This window comes from Larimichthys crocea, chromosome XIII, assembly GCF_000972845.2.
Source record: "Larimichthys crocea isolate SSNF chromosome XIII, L_crocea_2.0, whole genome shotgun sequence".
NCBI classification, from domain to species: domain Eukaryota; kingdom Metazoa; phylum Chordata; class Actinopteri; family Sciaenidae; genus Larimichthys; species Larimichthys crocea.
Window position 1 is genome coordinate 43,923,106 of NC_040023.1, and position 19,461 is coordinate 43,942,566.

The window sequence follows — 19,461 nt, forward strand, 5'->3', positions numbered from 1 at the left end:
TCGTTGAAGTCCCCTGAAAATCCTGTTTATGGTTTAACTTCTGAATTTGATGAAGTGCAAACTTCTCTTCAGCTGTCGGTTAATGCATGCAGATGAGCGACATTATCGGCACAGTGAGGGCAAGAAAATTAACATCTAACTCTGTCAAACATTCTCCAGCTGCAGTGGGAATATTTTTGCAATGTCACATTGTCTATTCAGAAAATGAGTGAACGTGCAAAGAATCAAATCTCTCCAAACGCTCTCTTTAAAAGTACTTCAAGGTGGACATTCTACATATTAGTTCCCCCGGTGCGTTTGTGCCAGCATGAGAACCAGTCCCCCCCCCCCCTTGCTCTACTTCTTTGATTTGTCCATCATGTGTGACTCGTATTCTGTATACCACCTATGCTGCGGCGCTGGAATGCGGTGACCATACAAAAGGATTCTGTCAGTTATTTGAGCTCCACTTGTTATTTTTAGCAGCAAAAGAAAACATTCTTCTCACAGATCGCCGTACAACACTCTGAGCTCGTATTATCACAGTAGCAGCTATGTGTGAATTAGCCGACCATGGGAAACCAGCCGGCTTTTGTCACATTTCAGAACTGGAAGGCGGCACGACTTTGAGGTGTGCTCCTGGACTTCATGCAGTGTACTAACACGACTTTTAGAAATTATGGCTGCAGATTCAAAAATCATATACCAATTCCGAAAACAGCTTTTTTCATGCTAAAACTGCACGACTGTTCTCTGCAGACAGCTAAATAAACATACTTTGGCCTATATCCACACTCCTTCATGTCTTTTGTCCTTAATGCTTTCTGGTTATATTGTTGGTGAAAATGCACATACTCCCTCATCAGCAATGCATTAAACACTGTGGGTGTCATTTACAAACAGAAGTCACGGTGGATTTCTGTCCCACTCATTCCTCTCGCAGTCTTGACTCAGCCATTACCATAATGTTAACAACAGAATAACAATTTACTGAGCGGCTGAACAAAAAGAAAAAAGAAAAAAAACACTTGACAGGAGAAAAAAAAAAGAAGCAGCAGCAAGAGAAGAAAATGACAGACTTCCTCGTGTTCCTGAAATGAGCTCTCCATGGCAGAAAAATACACCGGAGGGGACAATTGTTCCTCCTCTCGCTAAACTGTGGTCTCACAGTTTAATATTTCAACTTACTGTGGAGATTATCGTGCTGCTTTGGGGAAAAGACACAGCAGGGAGTGTGGCACTGAGGAGCTATGAGGTGCTTTTTGTAGCCCTGCTACCACGGCCACTTGTGAAGCAATAAAGTGGAAATTAAACACTCTATACATCAAACTGGCAGACAGACACAAGGACAATTGCTGCTTAAAAAAAGTTGAAGCAATTAGTGTTTGAGAAAATTAGATGAAAAAACAAAACAGCAGACACAGAATAGGAGAAAGACGATGACAGAAACAAGGAAGATTCAGACTCTGACAGAGAGAACACATCTTGTGGATGATGCTACCGATAAGTGTCACACAGACACGCATATCTTTGTCGTACACATCTGGCCCTGCTGTGTTTTCCTGTATAGATTACTGACATTTTTATGTATGCTTTTATCTGCAGTATAAGATCAGGACAGGAAGGGAAGACGAGAGGGGGAGCAACAAAAGGTCAAGAGCCACTCTGAAACACACACAATGTTCCCAGCGAGCTCAGTGGCCTTGTGCTTTAAACCCGCCAGTGCGTCCATATATTGAATTTTCATTATTTCTTTGAAATGTGTTTGTTGGCTGCTGACATTAAGCATAAGTGCTCAATGTGGACATGCAGATGAATCACCTGAAGCGTGATATATCACGGCAGATTATAATAATCACACAAAAAGACAAACTCTTCACCTACAGTATGATTAGAGCTGAATCATGTCCAACTCATCAGGAACCAAACAAATATGATCTTCTATCTACAGAAAGATTTCCCGTGTTTTTCTCAGTGCTTGCTTCAAAAAAGGACAGTGTGTGGAGATGGATCTACAAGGCCTAATCGTTTTCTGTTTAATGACCCTACAAATTCTAAATGCTAAATGTTTTATGACTGAATTTTAATTTGGACTGACCTTTTCCTAAAAGAGATATAAAAATTCAGTCTTCTGTTCTGATTATCATTTAGTGACTCCAGCCTGCAGTACCACATCTACGGCAACTAATAACCATTTTCATTATCAGTTAGAGAGTTGATCTTTTTCACTGCCAGGTGCCCATCACGAGTTGTTTTCTACTAAGTTCAGACAGCAAAAAGCTCCTAATACTCACATTAGAGAAGCTGCAACCTACAAATGTGTTGCATCAAACAACCTGAAGAGGTAGTCCATGGATTTAGTATTGATAATCCATAAAGTTTGGAGACTTCCAAATCGGATCAAAATCGAAGCAGCACAGGATATCACAGCACCACATGACTTTTTGTCACTGGTGTGTGTCTAGCTCAAAAAACATTGAAACATTAAACTCCACACTTCCACCCACGCTCAATCACAAAAATGTTTAACACAATTTTTATTGTTGACTGACAAATCAGTTCAGCACTAACTATATGAACTGCATCTCCAGCTGCAACAATGACATATTTTGGTTATAATTGTACCCAAAACATAATCTTCTGACCGGGCAGTTCAGACCATTAAAGACACATTTTGCTGCAGGAGCAGAAGCACAGTTCAAATCACTGATTCGCCACAAGACGAAGGAGCAGTGTCATCCCTCCCCCACCACCCCTCCTCCTCGATGCCTCTGTCATCACACAGCTGTGTGTCACGGCAACCCTGAGGCAGCTGGGTAATGGGAACAGCCACTTCCCGGTGCCATCCGAAAACTCGATTTTGTGACAGAATAAAACCAAACACAAAAGGCGCAAATAGTCTCTCAAAAAGTTGCGAAAGTGTCAAGGACTATACATGATCACAGCACCGAGATTCAGCATATTCTGTATTCAGGTGACATAAAGAGTCAAAAACTAAATCTGCAAAGAAGACAGCGAGAGGCAACAGAGGTAACAACCAAATGAGCAGACACGGAGGAGACGGAAATAAAAGTACAGCGGTGATTGTTGCTCAGAGATCCATCATCACAATTTTGACAACACGTGTACAACGAGTCCCTATGAATAAAACTGTCACGACTGCTGCCGGTGTGTGTCACACACCGAAATCGTGTCTGTGCGTTGTTCTTATGCTGACAAACAAAGAAAGAAACTTGCATGCAAAGTAAAGATAAAAAAAAAACATCATGACACACAGATGCGAACGAACAGCGTCTCTTCCAGCTGCTGGACACTGTAGAAGGAGCACACCAAACACCAAAACAGACAGATTATCAGCTAAAAGGCTTATGGGAATCATAACATGCTACAGCTCCCAGCTGCTCCAGTCAGAGGTGTGTGTGTGTGTGTGTTTGTCCAGTGTGTCAAATATCATGTGTCGCACATGATGCCTAGTGTAGAGCATGTGCCATGTGGTGCATGCATGTCCCTTCATAGCATGGTCACACAGTTGGAGGAGAGGATTAATGGGGAACACACACACACACACACACACACACACACACACACACACACACACACACACACACACACACACACACACACACACACACACACCCCAAGAATGCTGATCTGCTCAGAGACAACAGGGGAGGGGTGGGGACAGGTTCAAATCCCCCCTTTCCATAAATTCCCTGTCTGTATCCAGGAGGAGAGTGGAGGAAGGGGTGGACAGATGGGAAGGGACTGGGGTAAGAAGCAGAGGAGGATGGAGGGATGGAGGTGGGGGGAGAGGGGGAGAAAGTGATGGAGAAAATACAATAATAAAAAGATGGAAAGCAAGCAGACGCCCCTTACACACACACACACACACACACACACACACACACACACACTTAAAGCTGGGCACTCATTAGCCCATTAGCAGCACATAATTGTTCTGGTTATCATTTTTCATACATCACTGCCTCTTTCTCATGCGGTCAGGAGAGAAAAGATAAACAAACACACACACTTTGCACAAGCGTGCATGTGTGTGTGTGTGTGTGTGTGTGTGTGTGTGTGTGTGTGTGGTCTGGATATGCTGACTTCCATGTGACGTACATGTAACTCCAAGTGGCCTCTTTCCTCGCTCTCATTCGCAGCAGTCGTCTGAGCCACAGATTGTGGTTAAGCAGTGCTGCTTTATCCACGGCTCAACACTTGCTAACTCTCCTATAGGCTAATGCCACTGTAGCTGCACTCACTGATACACAGTAAGAAGCAGAGAGCCTGTGAGGACAGGAGAGCAGACTGAAGAATTACATTTCTATTTTGTCACATTGCTCTCAACCAGACAAATTTATAGCCATGCCAGCAGCTCTGTAAAACTGTGGGCTACTGAGCCAAGGTTGGCATGGTAACATAATAACAAAGATGTTTTGCACATATGATGTTTACAATGTTTAGCTTTTAAACATTTGATACAACGCGTTTGAACATGAAGTACAGCTGGTGTGAATGTTCAGTAGTTTTGTAGGTTTGGTGTTAGATGAACTGTTATTACTATTTAGCTCCATTTTTGGTCTCCACCCGCTCCCATGGGACTATCTGTCTCTGCTAATGCTCCACTATGATTGTTAATGTGTGTCTGAGTGGGTTTTTAGAACAGTTTCACTGAAAACAGATGCCTAAAATGACTCTTTAAGAGCGGCGTGTGAACCAAAACAGAAAAGTCATGGACCAGATCGATATACACTCTGAAGCACTTCATCTCTTCCATCTCCTCTCTTTCGTTCTCGTCCAGCCTCTCCACCCCAGGGATACCACCTTCCACCACCACTCCTCATTCCTTCCAGCTCATCGTCTCCCACTGTCCCAATCATCCCTCCACTCCCTGTCTCTGCCCCTCCCTCCACATACCACTTAACCCCAATGTAAGAACCACAGCCCACCTTCTTAACACCAGAAATTCCCAACACCCATAAAATACCTCCCACCCCCTCCAAGGAAGCTGTGATTGTAGGGTAGAGCATGTCGGGACAAGCGAGCAAAGCCAGACCAACATCTTGAGACTAGATAACCTCTGACTCAGAGCAGACGGGCGGCCTCTTTATCAGACTTTGGTGTCACTAAAGTGCAATCTAAATGGAGGCTTGTCGCTGTTGTGATGAATCACTCAGACCAAACAGACTCGCTCCACACACACAAGGGGGTGTGAAAAGTTGCCAAATAACTTTGCTACTAAAATAATAGCAGTTTGTATGCACTTTGACGGACACGTCAAGACAACTGTCTTCTATATCTGTGATCACATTTTCCCGCAGGGGACATTAAAATTTCATCAAAGAAACAGAACAAAAATCAACCTCTTGCCAGTTATATGGGTTATATCAAAGACGCTTCCCAGACGCAGGCTGAGGGTTGAGTTAAATTTGGAAGTCTAGATCATGGAAACTCAGCGAGAGATTTTACTTTATTATTTAAACAGTCTTTATAATTTAACTTTCACAGTGTATTCAGAGTGGTGAAAATCAACTCAAATCATTTCTCTCTCCGTCTTCCCAACGGAGCACTTTAACTTTCTGGGCCTACACGCCTTATGAAATAACTATCAGCTGTGAAAACTTTAAGGAGACACTCCTCCTGTAAGAATGCAAGGCCTACGGTTTCCCCCAAAAACCACACATATGCTCACAGATGTAAAGACATATGTATGCGCATGCAACACATACGCACAGCCACCCACACACACTCGCACACAGGCAGGCAAGATTCCCAAGAAGTGAAAGTGGGCGTTCTTAAGGAAGGGAAAAAGGTCAAGTGCTCCAAGTGAGACATGGTGATAGACTTGAAAGCACTAAAGCACATATCATGGCCGCTAACACAACAGTCAGATTTTGCTTCCTTCATTTAGTTTGTAGCTTTTGAGCCAATGAGGTTCCTCTAGAGCGTAAACAATAAGTTGATAGAAAGATGATTACAACAGTTTATCAACATCATGAAGGAAAAGCCAGAGGATCATCGTAGTCATTAGAAATCATCATCTGAAAACAATGAAAATGAAGAAAGAAGAAAATAAATCCATCCAACACTTCTTGAGATATATCACTGAATAAGTTAAAACTTTGACAAGCTTGTGGTGCATAAGTCAGAGGGTCCCCAAAGTCCCTGCGTTTCATCCCCTGGTAAACATTTTCAGTCTGGACCAAAGTTGTGGACCAAATGACATTGCTGCTCACATGGCTAGAAAGTCCATGAGTCCATGTTCATAATGATGTTAGGTTTCTTTCAGCTTGTTTGGCCAAATCATACAGTGTCATATTTCTAAAGAAGTATTTTATTCTGTTTGAATGGCTTGTAAAGTTGACACGGCTTGACAAGACAAGCCTTAGGGTTTAGTCAAAGGGCCGACTGGATACTGAGGTGAGGTGAGGTGAGGTAAAGTGAGCAGTCATTTCTGTATTGATAATCATCTCCTATATGACTGTTTTAACTTCAGTTGGTGGGTCAGGTGCTGTGTTATGAAAAGACTGGAGCTGAAATGATCAGCTGATTAATCTGAAAGTTGATTGACATAAAATGAGTGGGTAACAATAATATTCTACCCAAAGTTTCTTAAGTACCTGCATGTAAAATATGAAGACTTTCTGGTTAGACCAAAAAGAGAGATTTCATGGAGATTTCATGGACAATGAATAAAATATGAAAACAATCAGCAGACTTATCGATTATAAAAATCACATTTCAGTTCACGTCAACACAGTAGTGTTGTGTTTTAGTAGTTTGGGGGGAAAAAAAACAACAAAACGACAGCGTCTGAATTTTCTCCAAACCACACAGTCATAATTCCTTTAATGAGGCTTTGGAGAAAAAGAGGAGGAAATGAGTGCATGGTGTGTTTGTGTGCTTGTCCCTGCACGGGGTGAGACAGAGAGAGTAAAAGGCGGAGGAGGAGAGAGAGAGAGAGAGAGAGAGAGAGAGAGAGAGAGGAAAGAAGAAAGAAGGCAGAGATTGAGGGAGCAGATGCAGGGAATGAAAAGCCGGCTGGGGTAAAGTAGAGAGAAGGTGAGGGAGCTTGTGTGTGAGAGTCTGGGAACAGACGCTGGTCTTGCATCCCTGCAGCCTCGTCTTGGCTTGGCACAAATACACTACCCCGTCGTCTCCAGCCCCCTTCAAACAGCTTAACCATGGCCCAAACAGGCTGGCAGGGAAGCAAAGCACTTCCACTTAACCATATCAAAGTCAGCCTGGCGCTGCACTGAAAGAGCATTTAGCCCTGAAAAAAATGCTTTTTTTCTTAGAAACAGTGTGAGCAGCCGGGGGGAAAGCATCACTGCAAGCTGCATGGTTATTTGGGTGAAAGATGTTCCTGTTGTTTTGTTTTTATGTCCAAGTACATTGAAATTGGCTGCGAATTGAGAATTTGGGGAATAGCGGGACAAATTGTTGCTTTTGATCAACTTGGAGCACATGCAGCTGCAGAGATCAGCTCAGCTGGCAGGCTTTTAACAAATATCAAGGAATTGACACATTTCACAAGGTAGGCAGCCAATAAAGCAGAGAACAAGTGATCTGGAGACCATCTGGCAGGTAAAGAGCCAATAACAATGGTACAGACAGAACAGTCAAGGCTGCTCACTTCACAAACTGTCCTGTCATGTTTATCTGCTCTGGTTCAGCTGGAACATCCACTGTGGGTGGTATCAGTGTGCAACAGATGACAAAAGACTTGATGCCCTTTGACCTCCGGTCCTCAACAAACCTGGAGGGGCATTTTTAAAAATCATTGACCTGATTCTCAGTGTGTCATTTTTTTTTTTTTTTTCTGCTGTGTCTCATTAGGAAGTACACACCCACATGCAAAGATACACACATAAACACACACACACACACACACACACACACACACACACACACACACACACACACACAGAGTGTGTCCAAACAAAAATTTATCTGGCAAATTTATCATTGAAAATACTCAAAATGTCTGTAAATAACAGCTTTGCTATTTCATCATCAATCTCTTCAGTTATGAAGCATTAAAATAATTATTTAATCTATATTTTTTTTTAAAACATCCTAAAAACAACGATTTTCAAAAAACTTATAGTGTAATAACAATCCTGAATGATTCAGTGTTACCCAGAGCTTTATGTCAACAAATCTGGACTTCAAAATAAAAGCATGGTTGGTATATGTCGCTTTATCCAGAGAGAGATCAGCTCGTGCATCGCTGTGATCCACTAACCTACTGCCCCGGAGAACTTTCCCCCCTCAAGCGGCACAGAGCGTGTTTTTTTTGTTTTTTTTCTGAATGAGCGCACCTCACGCCCACACACAGTGCGTGTGTTTTAGCCTTCATGAAGTTGCACCGAGCGATGCTTTAACTTACCTCTGCAAAACTTCACAAGACTATCTCCTCAGTGGCGACTCTGGCCGTCTACCTGCGCCTCTCCATCCATGCGTAAAAGGAAGAAAAAAGTGCGTGCTCGTTTTTCACGCAGAGATGTGGCTTCTTATCACGATATGAATTCAAAAGGTAATCTCTCACTCCAACAACAATGAACCAGCCGCCCGGATGAGCGATGGATATTCGACGTTTGTTCCCTGCCGTGAGGCTCGATGCAGCGGCCGTCCAGAGCAAACACTGAGCCCCCTCACACACATTCCAGTTTGTGTTTGCGGCGCTCCTCCTGAACAACGGCGAGCCAATGAGAAGCGGAGGATGTCACAAGGAGGGCGGGGACAGTGGGTTTTGCGCCCCAACGCTCCCCTTTATGTGTGTGGTGGGGTTGCACGTGCGTGTGGGTATAGGTGCGCGCGCATTGGGAGCATGAATCAAGCTTGGCATGTCTCCTGTGTCTCTCTTTCTTTGTCTGTCTGTCTGCCTGTCTGTCTCTGAAAATCTAAGGAGCTTGGTATGAATATTAGATTTACAGCACAGCAAGATCTAAATAGCATATTACACATTACAACAAACATGTCTTTTTTCACCATACAGAGTTATATAAGACAGTGGTATGGACAGTGATGTTCTCAGGCTGTCTGATGGGATGGGGCAAAAAACAAAACAATGGCACCAGCATGCAGAAAGTGGAGATGCAGCCACTGCGTTGTGTTTTATCTGCTGGACAGACAGCTTAAAGGACTCCTCGCCATGTTTTATCCAACACAGGAGCACCCAAGAGGGCACTTCTGAATTTCTTTATTTTGAACATGGGGGCACCACCAGCACCCATGAGTGTATTCCCTCTCTCACTCTTTCTCTTTGGTCTTTGATAAGCAGGAAAACACACACACACACACACACAGTGCTGTGGTCATGTTTTAAAGACACTGAGCTCATGAGTCTCCCACCTGACCAGGCACCATAAACAGCCAAATAATGTCTTTAAATTCATTTGGATGAAACTAGAGCCCAAACATTTACCCCAGGTGTACTGTGTGTCGGTTGTTGTTGATTGATTGGATTGAATGTTTTGCAAATTTATTGGAGAATTTAACCAATAACGTACAATATTAACTAAGATCGTTTCTGCATTCATACTTGATCTCATAGGCTTTTCTTACAAAGGGTTAATCCAGCCATAAATTTGGTGTAATCCTACTTTTGCTTTTTCAGTTGTGCAAAGATATGCTTGTCCCTCTTATTGTCAGTGGGGTGAAAAGCCAATCTTAAAGCTCTTTGAGGACCTTTTAAACTGCTTAATGTGTAACTAACTGTCTATTATAGAATCCAAACTGCACTTCAGGCAACTCAAACCCCCAAATCCCCATCGTTTGATCCAGAAATATTAAAGGCAGAAGCTCTATATACTCTACAGGCATGCTTTCTTTGCACACCAGTCAGACCTGCAGGGTGTATCCCCGTCTGAGCACCAGATTTAACCAGCTGTCACCTTATGAACTGTGTCTAACATTTCTCTGTGCCCTTGTACTCTGGACAGCAGCAAGGCCATTTTTAGGAGAGAGAGCTGACATGGTGAGTTTAAATTTAGACCTTTCACGCTCCCTCAGACATTAAAACTCAAGTTCTGCAGAGGACAGTTCGACCCACCTCATTCTGCACCGTTTCACTGGCGTGTCAAAGAAGTTTTATTCGTCCTCATAAATGTATTGGCAGGTTGTGAAAATGATGGTGTGATTATCTGTGATTACGCAGCTTAACAACAGGGGCTTTTTCAAAATTGCCTTTCCAATCCGTTCACCTCAAGTGGGTTTACAGCGATTGCTTTCCTCTGGACAGAAAGCAACAAGCAAATTGAATTAGATGGAAGGGAACCATGGCAATGGCCGCCATTTTTAGGGGCTTCAAACAGCATGAAACACACAGGTGCCGCTATCTGAGGGACGAGGGAAAACACATTTCTGTGGGGTAGCTTGGTATTATGTAAAGTGACTTGTCTTGAAGTGCTCCTGCCAGCATAATTGCCCTCCATAAGTGGATATGCTGTTCCGCTGAGTCCATACAAATCCAATTCAGCTCGCCCTACAAGGGAGCAAAGGGAGCAGAAAATGGCTTGTCCCTTTTAATCCATCAGTTTGGTATTAGTAGAGAAAGGGATTTCATAATGACTCATTGATATGATTAATGTTAAAGGGAAGGTTCTGAGTTTTTTCACTTCTCAGAGTACTTCAAAAAACTGAAGCAGCAATGACACAGATGTCCTCAGAGGGTTGTTGGAATAAATGAGAAAACTGGCAAAGAACATAAAAGCTGTAAATCGGCAGAAATGGCGCCAATGCTGGGAATCTGTTGTGAGATAGAGAGGAAAGAGTCAAAAAGAAGCTCCGTACCCAGGTTACATGTGCAAACTCCTCTGTAGTCCATAAGCTGTACACTGTAGCTGAAAGCTGAAAAATATTTTTTGAACTGCAGTTCCTAAAAGCCAGTAGAAACTTATATGCTCAGTCAAGAGGAAGCAAATGAGACAGCTGTCCTCAGAGGGCTGTTGGGTGGGGATCGATGATCAAGGCGGTCGTAAATGCTAAATGGGCAGTGATGGGCTTGATGCTGGGAATTCAGTCATTGCATAAATGATACCGAATAAGTGGTGTAAAGGAAGAAAAGAGTCAATACAGAAAGCTGTGTGTAGAGAAAGATGATGAAATACATAAATACAGATTCAGAGCGAGAGCAGAGCAACACAAAGAAACAGAAAATGTGACTTCCTTTCTCCTTGTTTTCTCTTCCTCATGTTTCATGTTTGTTCCAAGGCTGTGTGTGTGTGTGTGTGTAATCATAGTCAGATTCAGCCTCCCAGTCTGGACCGGAACCTCACCTTTCCCTCATTCTTTGCCAATATCTAAAGACTCCCAAGCTAAACCACCATCCTTTATCCAAACTCTGTGAGAACGACCTCTTAAACTGATGCTCTCCAGGTCTGTGCTTGTGCTGACAGCCTTAACAGAAAGAGGACAAGTCAGTGAAAGTTTTAAACCAAATGCAGCAAAACAGTAGAACCTTTGTGAAACATTCTTCTTCACTTTCTTGCTGAGAGTGAGAGGAGATTGGACCTTCCTCGAGTCTCCACTGGTCGCCTGGCAACCATACAGGAATGACAAGACTCTGGGAAGTCACTGTGAGGTTCACAAGCCCCCAGGACGAATGCTGGGCTTCGAAGCCACACTGGCCAAATCATGTAATGACTGCAATGGCATCTGTCATGTGATGCACATTGGCTCAAAATACTCTCTGCCATAAGCTTACATTGTGAAAGGGGCATCTGGAAAATGATGGGCACATTTTTTTAACGTCACAACCCCCCCATGTATACGTACACCCCCAAAAATGATTTTTTTTTTCTGGCTTCACTGAGCAGTCACCATAAGAATGAACAGAGCCCCACCTCAAACACTATCCAGTTCTCCCTAATACATTCACAGAGGTGTTGGTAGGCAGACTTTGTGACCTTTGGATGGAGCCATGCTAGCTGTTTCCACCTGTTTCCAGTATTTATGCTAAGCTAAGACTCTCAGTAAGAAAATGAATAAGTGAATTTCCCAAAAGGTTGAATTATTGCTTTGAACCAAATTCAACAAAGTAGTAGTCTACTTCAGGGGGTCTTTTCCTTCCCCATAATCCCTCCAAGTTAAAAAAAAATAGCAAACAGGAGCTCTGCTGGCAGTGAGCTTTCCCACCTGAGCCTGCCACATAAATTCAGTCACATGCCTCAACCAAACTGACCCCATATCAGGCCTTTCCTGTCCCAGTCTCTTTCTCTAACTTTGACTCGGATTGGTCCACTCTTCTGTTCTTTAAGGGGGTCAAAGTTCAATGTCAAACACAAAAATATAAAACCACACTCAGACATATTTTTGTCTCACTGTGCAATCACTTTCCTCCGTACATTTGACATGCTGGGTAGAACTCTGTAGGGTTTCCATACCCCTCAGATCGTGCTAACACACACACACACACACACACACACACACACACACACACACCCCTCTCTCTTCCTCCTGGACTCTCAGCTGCTGAACAGCTCAGCCTGTAATTATGGCTGTCATCAACAGCCCCTGACTAGCAGCTATATTTACTGAAGAACCAGCACGCACAAACACACTCCCTGCACACACGCAAAGAGAGGACCATACACACTTAAACCTCCAACCACACACACATGCACACAGATATGTAACCAGCTTTTTATAGCCGTTGCCAATCAAAATCACAGCAACAGGTAATTTAGCATTGGGTTAATCTGCATGATCGGTTCTGATCCACTCAAGGATTTTCTCAGGAAGCATTCTTTTTACTTTGACTCACACATTAACAGTGTCATGAACAAAGTAACACTGTGCTTCTTTATTGATTCAAGACCACCACTTTAATGTCAGCCTCGTATTGTCCATCTTCATTGTCTTTGGTCCAAAGAAATAAGGCAAAGATACTCTTAAAATTGCTTCATCACCATGTCATTGTACTTGTATGTAACCGCTAACCAAGAACACAGTAGCAGACATGCTGTCCCATCATATAACAATTGTGTGATGGTTTCCAAAATAACAAGATCACCCTAGAAACTCTGTTTTCTTTTCTCAAGACTTCATGGATAAAAAAAAATATGGCATTTACAGACGGGATTACAGACGAGGTCAAATAAACAGAGTTTGCAACAATTGTCACCGCTTTCCTTCTTCCATCTCTGATTTGGTCCAGCTCACTCACTTTGAACAGTCCCTCTTTGATTTATGCTGCACTTAACATTTTTCAGGCTGTAATACACACATTTTGATTGAAATGTTCACGTTGTGACCTTTGTAGAATAACCAAAACCCTCAATAAAACCGACTCAGATCAGTGTACTGTTCTCTAATCATAACCAGCATAAACAGTATGTATCCAGATATGTCTGTTCATTCAGGAAGCCATTCAAACACTGAAGGTATGAATGAAACCAATCCACTCACCTCCCAGCAGTCTGTACGAGCCACAACCGCTATCGGTCACCACCATCAATCTCCTGCTCTGCATGTAGCGTGGCATTCAAACACCTTCTGTCACTCACTCTTCCTCCAATTCTTCTCAGCTTCATTCAGTTTTTATTTTCAAATTTTTATTCCTTTTCTTTTTCTCGAAACATCTTCCTCGTCTGTGCCTGACAGCATCTGACCGCTAAACCAGGATGAGTCAGATAGGAGCACATGACTGGAGGGCAGGAAGGTCAAGGCTAAGGGATGTACAGGCACAGCTGACAGTGTGTGTGTGTGTGTGTGTGTGTGTGTGTGTGTGTGTGTGTGTGTGTGTGTGTGCGTGTGTGTGTCACAGTGAGAGTGTGTGGCAGTAAAATATCAGAAGAAAACGCTGCCTCTTCTCCGGTTACCAGCCCCATTCAGGCTGACTCATTACTGAACTTCCCTGTCTCTAAATTAACTTGACTTCAAGTAAAAATCTGAGCACGGACACAAAGAAACACACAGCATACTGCATGTGTGAATGCACAGTGTGGAACATTAAAAGCTTCTATATGTCTTTGTGAAGGTGTTATTCTGTGCGTCTCTACAGAGGTGAGCCAATTACAGGCTGTATACAGTACTGCCCTGTGGCACGGCTCCACACTCTGGCTCCTTTGGTCTGTAATGACGGGTTGCTTGTTGCAGGTAGAGTCTCTTTCCCAACAGGCTTTGGAGGCATCTCATTGATCTCCTGCTCTACAATTACTTTCTGACTAGTTATATATTATAAAGCTGCAATTCTAATATCTTGTCATATCGGCAATAAATCATCTGACACAAGGTAATATGAACGGGGTCACCCATAGTTGACAAACCCAATGAGAATTATCCAACAACTCAGCCTAACAGATTTTTTTTTTGCCTACTTTTAGGGTTGGATGATTGGACAATTATATTATCTATCAGTGACTGGTCATAGTTGTTTTAGGGGTGATGTTTTAGGGCGATGTTTGTCGTTAGCGCAGCAGCAATTGACTCTTGTTCAGCAAGCTGACCCAGTAACTTTAGCTGCTTTTAGTGGTGTAATTGCTGCATTGCAATCTCCTCACATCATCCCTGCTTTCCTAGTGTACAGGAGAAAACACACTTGAAAATCTCTGTCTACAGTCAGTATTTAGTTTGTCTGTCCTGGGCTACTGTAGAAACACAGTGTTTCAACATGGTAGCCTCCATTGAAGAGGACCCGCTGCCACTGTAGATATAAAAGGAACAAAAACATGCATGAAAACATAGTTTAGTAGTTTTATTTTGGAAATAGAGGCCACCAATCCTACACACTACACCTTTAACTGCACTGCATAAACACACACACACACACACTGGTAATATAGTCAGTCAGAATTTTTTTACAACATATCACCACACCCTACCTCCTTTAGCTCATTATTTTGATTTTCAAGCTTGTTCTACTCTAATCAAAACTGTTTTTGCCAACGCTTGATAAAGTTTGCAACTAGCTGGTGAAGTTAAAACCCAAAAGCCAGATTCAGAGCTAAAAGAAGAGTGAATGTGGGACATATATTCATCATCAGTTTGGACACAATAAAACACAGCTACAAATGAATGCTAATGTTGCAACATATCTGCTGAATGTAGAAATACGCAGCAGTTTGCTAAATAGTCAGTTCAGCCCTTTTCTCTGTTTTCTGGTAGCCACAAAAATAATGAATTTAAAAATGGATGTACATCTGTTATATATGCATACATATGTTTGGTGTTTTATATAAATAAAGAGTTGACGCTGGCACAGAAGCCAAACACAACCTCCAGACTTTCACCAGGTGGCCCCTCTATGAAGAGCCATGGGTGGTCTTTTACGTTTCATGTTTTAAACAGGATTACCTCATTGTGAGAGCTGTTCCAAGCCACTAAGTGTAAACCTAACACACCCAGCGTTGCCTGCAGCACAGATTGTCATGGTAACCACATGGGGATTGTAAAGGAAAGGTTAGCAGCAGATATAAGCCACATGTAAACATCTGTGACTAAACAACTGTGACAAGTTTACACACATATGTCTGCAAAGAAAGAAAGATTTCTACTTTTGCATCATCTGGCTTACTGCATGTTGCACCATTAAAAATGTACCTTAAGTCTCAAAGTGAAAAAGAATGTTTTCTTCTCTTTGACTGAGAACTGCAGAAAATAATCATAATTTGAGTGCAAAAGTAGGTCAGTGGAGGCAACTGTCAGAAGCAGCACAAGGGAGATGCAGAGCAGTAATATTCAGGCTACAGTAGGTCCCCTCAGGTCAGAGCTATTCCACACACAGAGTGGCCACTGACGCACAAACTACACTACTGTCATGTTCTTCAGTGTGTTGTATCGCTGCGGACAGAGACGACATCTGTGGCCAGACGGCGGAGGTGTATGTGTGGGTAGACTGTCATTGTGTGAATGTTGAGGAAGGAAGACAATGCTTATGTGTGTGTACAAGGCTGCAGAGGAGTGGGTCAGCGCAAGTGTGTGTGTGTATGTTTTATAGTAAGGCTTGTAGATCAAGTCAGTTTTAGATCAGTCTCCAACCTCTACTAGTGACCTCTTTGGCAGCCTGGGGCGGAGGGAGCTACTGTATTTGTGTAGAGCTCAAGTTGACAGACAGCAATAAGCGTGCACTGCAGAGCTGAAAACACTGCGGCGATGCAGAGAGAGGTCAATTAGCTATGATCATGGCATTTGAATTGTAGCAAATATAGTCTACACACTGATATGCAGACTATGAGATGAGAAAGGACAGTTTTCTGATCCAAATCATCCTTCATTACCAGGAAGTAGTCACTTCTCTATTTAGCAAGAAATACTTGTTCCTGTTTCAGTGGGTTTTAAAGTTGACACGCCTTGACAGGACACACCTTAGGCTATATGACCAACATAACCTACCGGATATTAAAATGCTTCTTTGTTGCCATGTAGAAAGAACCACTAGACTACATTTTTGTATTTCTCGTTTCTCTCGAGATTCTCGATTGAATTGTACCGGTTAAATCACTACATAAGGTCCTAGCTGAAGGCGTTCCTAGCAACTACCAGTGTGTTTCAAACTGGTGATTTGACTGAACAGGGTTGCATAAGTCAAAAAGGTTGCAAGACAACGTATGCGGTGCCGCCCAATCAAATTCAATCGACTATGTAAACTGCAGTGTCACAAGCTGCAACATAACTACCAGTTTTAGAGAGCCAAACAAAACTTAGCTGTGAATCCTGTGTGACCTCTGAGTTGGAACCCTGAACAATCAGAAATGCATGTCGGGTGGATCTCCAGTTTCTCTAATGCCTTCTAATTCTTTTTTAAACAGCATTTCTAATTGTCTCTTCTATCCCTCTATATATACTAAGCAGTGAGATCGCACAGATAAATCACCTCCCTCCCACATTTCCTGTCAGTAGTGCAGGACTCTGCTCGCTGTGATCCTGAGCCTCGGTGGGCATCACGTCGGCTCAGAGGAGGATACAGTTTCCTGTGGCTTGCCACACAAGGCAAGTTCAGACAAGAGACTGAGAGAGAAATGGATTTGTGAAATCTGACCTGGTTTCTCGTCTTGCAACCTTCTGCATGAGCTCTATATATCATGCTAATGCCCTGTAGGAGTGTGTGTGTGTGTGTGTGTGTGTGTGTGTGTGTGTGTGTGGTAGGGTTGTGTCCCCAGTTTCACCCTCTGGGCAAGAGTTGAAAGCTCGTACTGTACGAGTGAGATAGATTTAATGTCATCAGAATGATAATATAATGAGATCTCCTCAGAGCTCAGTTGTGATTTAATTATAATATACTCATGACTCCATAAAATGAAATACAGATGTGACTGTGTGGCTGTAATGTACAAACCTCTGACTTTAATATACTCCTGATTTAATATTATCTGTTTCTTTAGCATGAGCATTTCAACATAAGATACATGTGTGGATTTAATTAGGCTCCAATGTGTCAGAATCCTAGCTAACGTTAGTTAAGCTCCCAGTGATGTTAAAGCAATTCAAATAAACCAAGTACATTCATTTAGGAACAGTTCCAAAACTAAGTTTGGAACTGTTCCAAGTAATGTACATGCTGTCAGTTTCAGCTTAGATACATCTGAGTCTTTGAGTCCTTGTTTCTTAGATTATCTGAGGAACAGAGCTACAATTTGTTACAAAAAAAGCTCCTATAGAAATGCATGTCGTGTCACGCCTTTACATACTCTTGTTTATCCTCAAATCATTTGTTGTTTAGCTGAGAACTTTAAGAAAAGGCCTGAAGCAAAAGACTTAAAGGAGTTCAGGTGAAATCATTACATTAAAGCTTTAGGCCCATTCAGGTGTAGAGTCAGCTGACACCATTACACGTCCCCTCAGGTTTTATTTACATTCTCTAAGTCTGTGGAGGGACCTCAGCTGAAGGGAAAACACCCGTAAGATCTGAGTGATTGACATGTGATTGTGCCAAAAGGAAGCTTTCAAAATCCAAACCTAAAAAAAACAAACAAACAATAGCTGTTGAGCCCAGCAATTAGTGGTTTTGTCATGTAATTGGTCAGGGTGGAGTGGAAACGCATCCTATTGCACAATGAGAGGGGACAATACCAAACATTCCTGCATCAGAGCGGATAAACTACAACCAAGTCACCAGTGTACTCAATGACAGAGACTCCAGTTCTGTTTAAACCTCATAAAAGTGCAAAGCACCATCATCCAACATGTTAAAAAGACTGACATGTCCAAGGAAGAGTTATTTCCTCTGTGGTTCTTGAGCACAAATATAATTCAGCATACTGCGAGGCCTCCATTTCGAGGAAGTCCTCACTTGTGAGTCAAAGCAGCTCTCTCATGCTTTCTGACCTGACCCAGTTAATCAAACACTGTTTTATTTAGACACCAAACACTAATGCTTCATTCCAAACCACGGCACCATCGATCTCACACTCACCTAGATTTTTACAGTCATTAAAGGCCCATGACTTGCAGCTCCTCTTCTGGACACACTGCTCACTTGTACTTTTGCACACTGTTTGCTGTGGCAGACCACATGAGTAGACCAGCAGAGCAAAATCATGCCCTTTGAATTACTTATAAGAAGGAAGAAGGAGTTAAAGAAGCCATTGTGTTTATTTTGGTCTCAATGAAGCTGCTGTGCTCTTCGACTGATATCTTTGGTGGAACTTGGTGTAGCGTTTTCTGAGGAATGCTTCGAGACAGGGTGGCCATGCATGTGTGTAAGCGTGATAACGAGGGAAGAAAGCGGAGTTGTGTTTGTGTTAATATCTCAGTTAAATCACATAAAGGTTTTGGCTGTCGTTTCTGCAAGAGCTGAATGGAATCGTTTAGGTCAGATGGGCGCAGAGGTGATTACGCAGGGGCCCGTGGGTAATCATTAGGGGCGAGCTGAGACTTTTTTGTAGTACTGTGCCTTCCTCATAGAGCATCAACTTCACAATATACCAAAAATACCAAATACAAACAAAGAAACACATTTAGATCTGGTAGTATCGATTTATAAACTCATGCAGATTTTGTTTTTGTAATACCTGTCAGATATTTCTGCCTCCACCATAGCCTGATTTCTTTTCTTTTTTTTTTAGTATATTTATTAATTTCAAAGGGTCAGATAATGAGTTACAAATATAGAGCCATGACCAACATATACACCCTCTTTTTAAAACCACTTAACCTAAACACACAAGTTGACCAAAAGTAGCCAAAAAACAACAAAAGGTTTATATAGTTACTGTAAATGTACCAAGGGGGTAAAATCAGACATAGTAAGGTGACAGCATATTAAGGCCTGGGAATGTACCCTGAAACCTCAGTCCATGCTAGGCCACAGAGACCAGAAGCTTCTAGCTTCTAGAGGGAAAAGTTCTATAACACTCTGGATCTAGTGTGAGACTGTGGGGACAGAGTCTGAAATCCACTGGAAAGGAATATGTCTTCTTGCACTAAACAGCAGCACCTTAAGCAGCTTCAGTGAAGGGGGGCTGAGGTTCTGCTGATTTCTTTACATACTTTGATCCAAAAGCCATTAATAAAAGGGCATTCAAAAATACAGTG

General features: G+C 42.5%; 1 protein-coding gene across 5 annotated transcripts in view; it reads right to left on the reverse strand.

Moving 5' to 3' along the window:
• The window catches only part of ripor2 (RHO family interacting cell polarization regulator 2), a 63,823-nt gene that overhangs the window by 33,063 nt on the left and 11,299 nt on the right, over positions 1–19,461 (reverse strand). Inside the window, exon 1 of one of the 5 annotated variants that reach the window (XM_027286193.1) lies at positions 13,396–13,603. The exons of 3 other annotated variants lie outside the window; for them this stretch is intronic. In XM_027286193.1, coding sequence (XP_027141994.1) covers positions 13,396–13,471 — 76 coding nt within the window. In that variant the 5' untranslated portion in view covers positions 13,472–13,603. Of the gene's footprint in view, positions 1–8,374; positions 8,734–13,395; positions 13,604–19,461 lie in introns of those variants that run through there. One more of the 5 variants, XM_019270787.2, reaches the window with a different exon arrangement.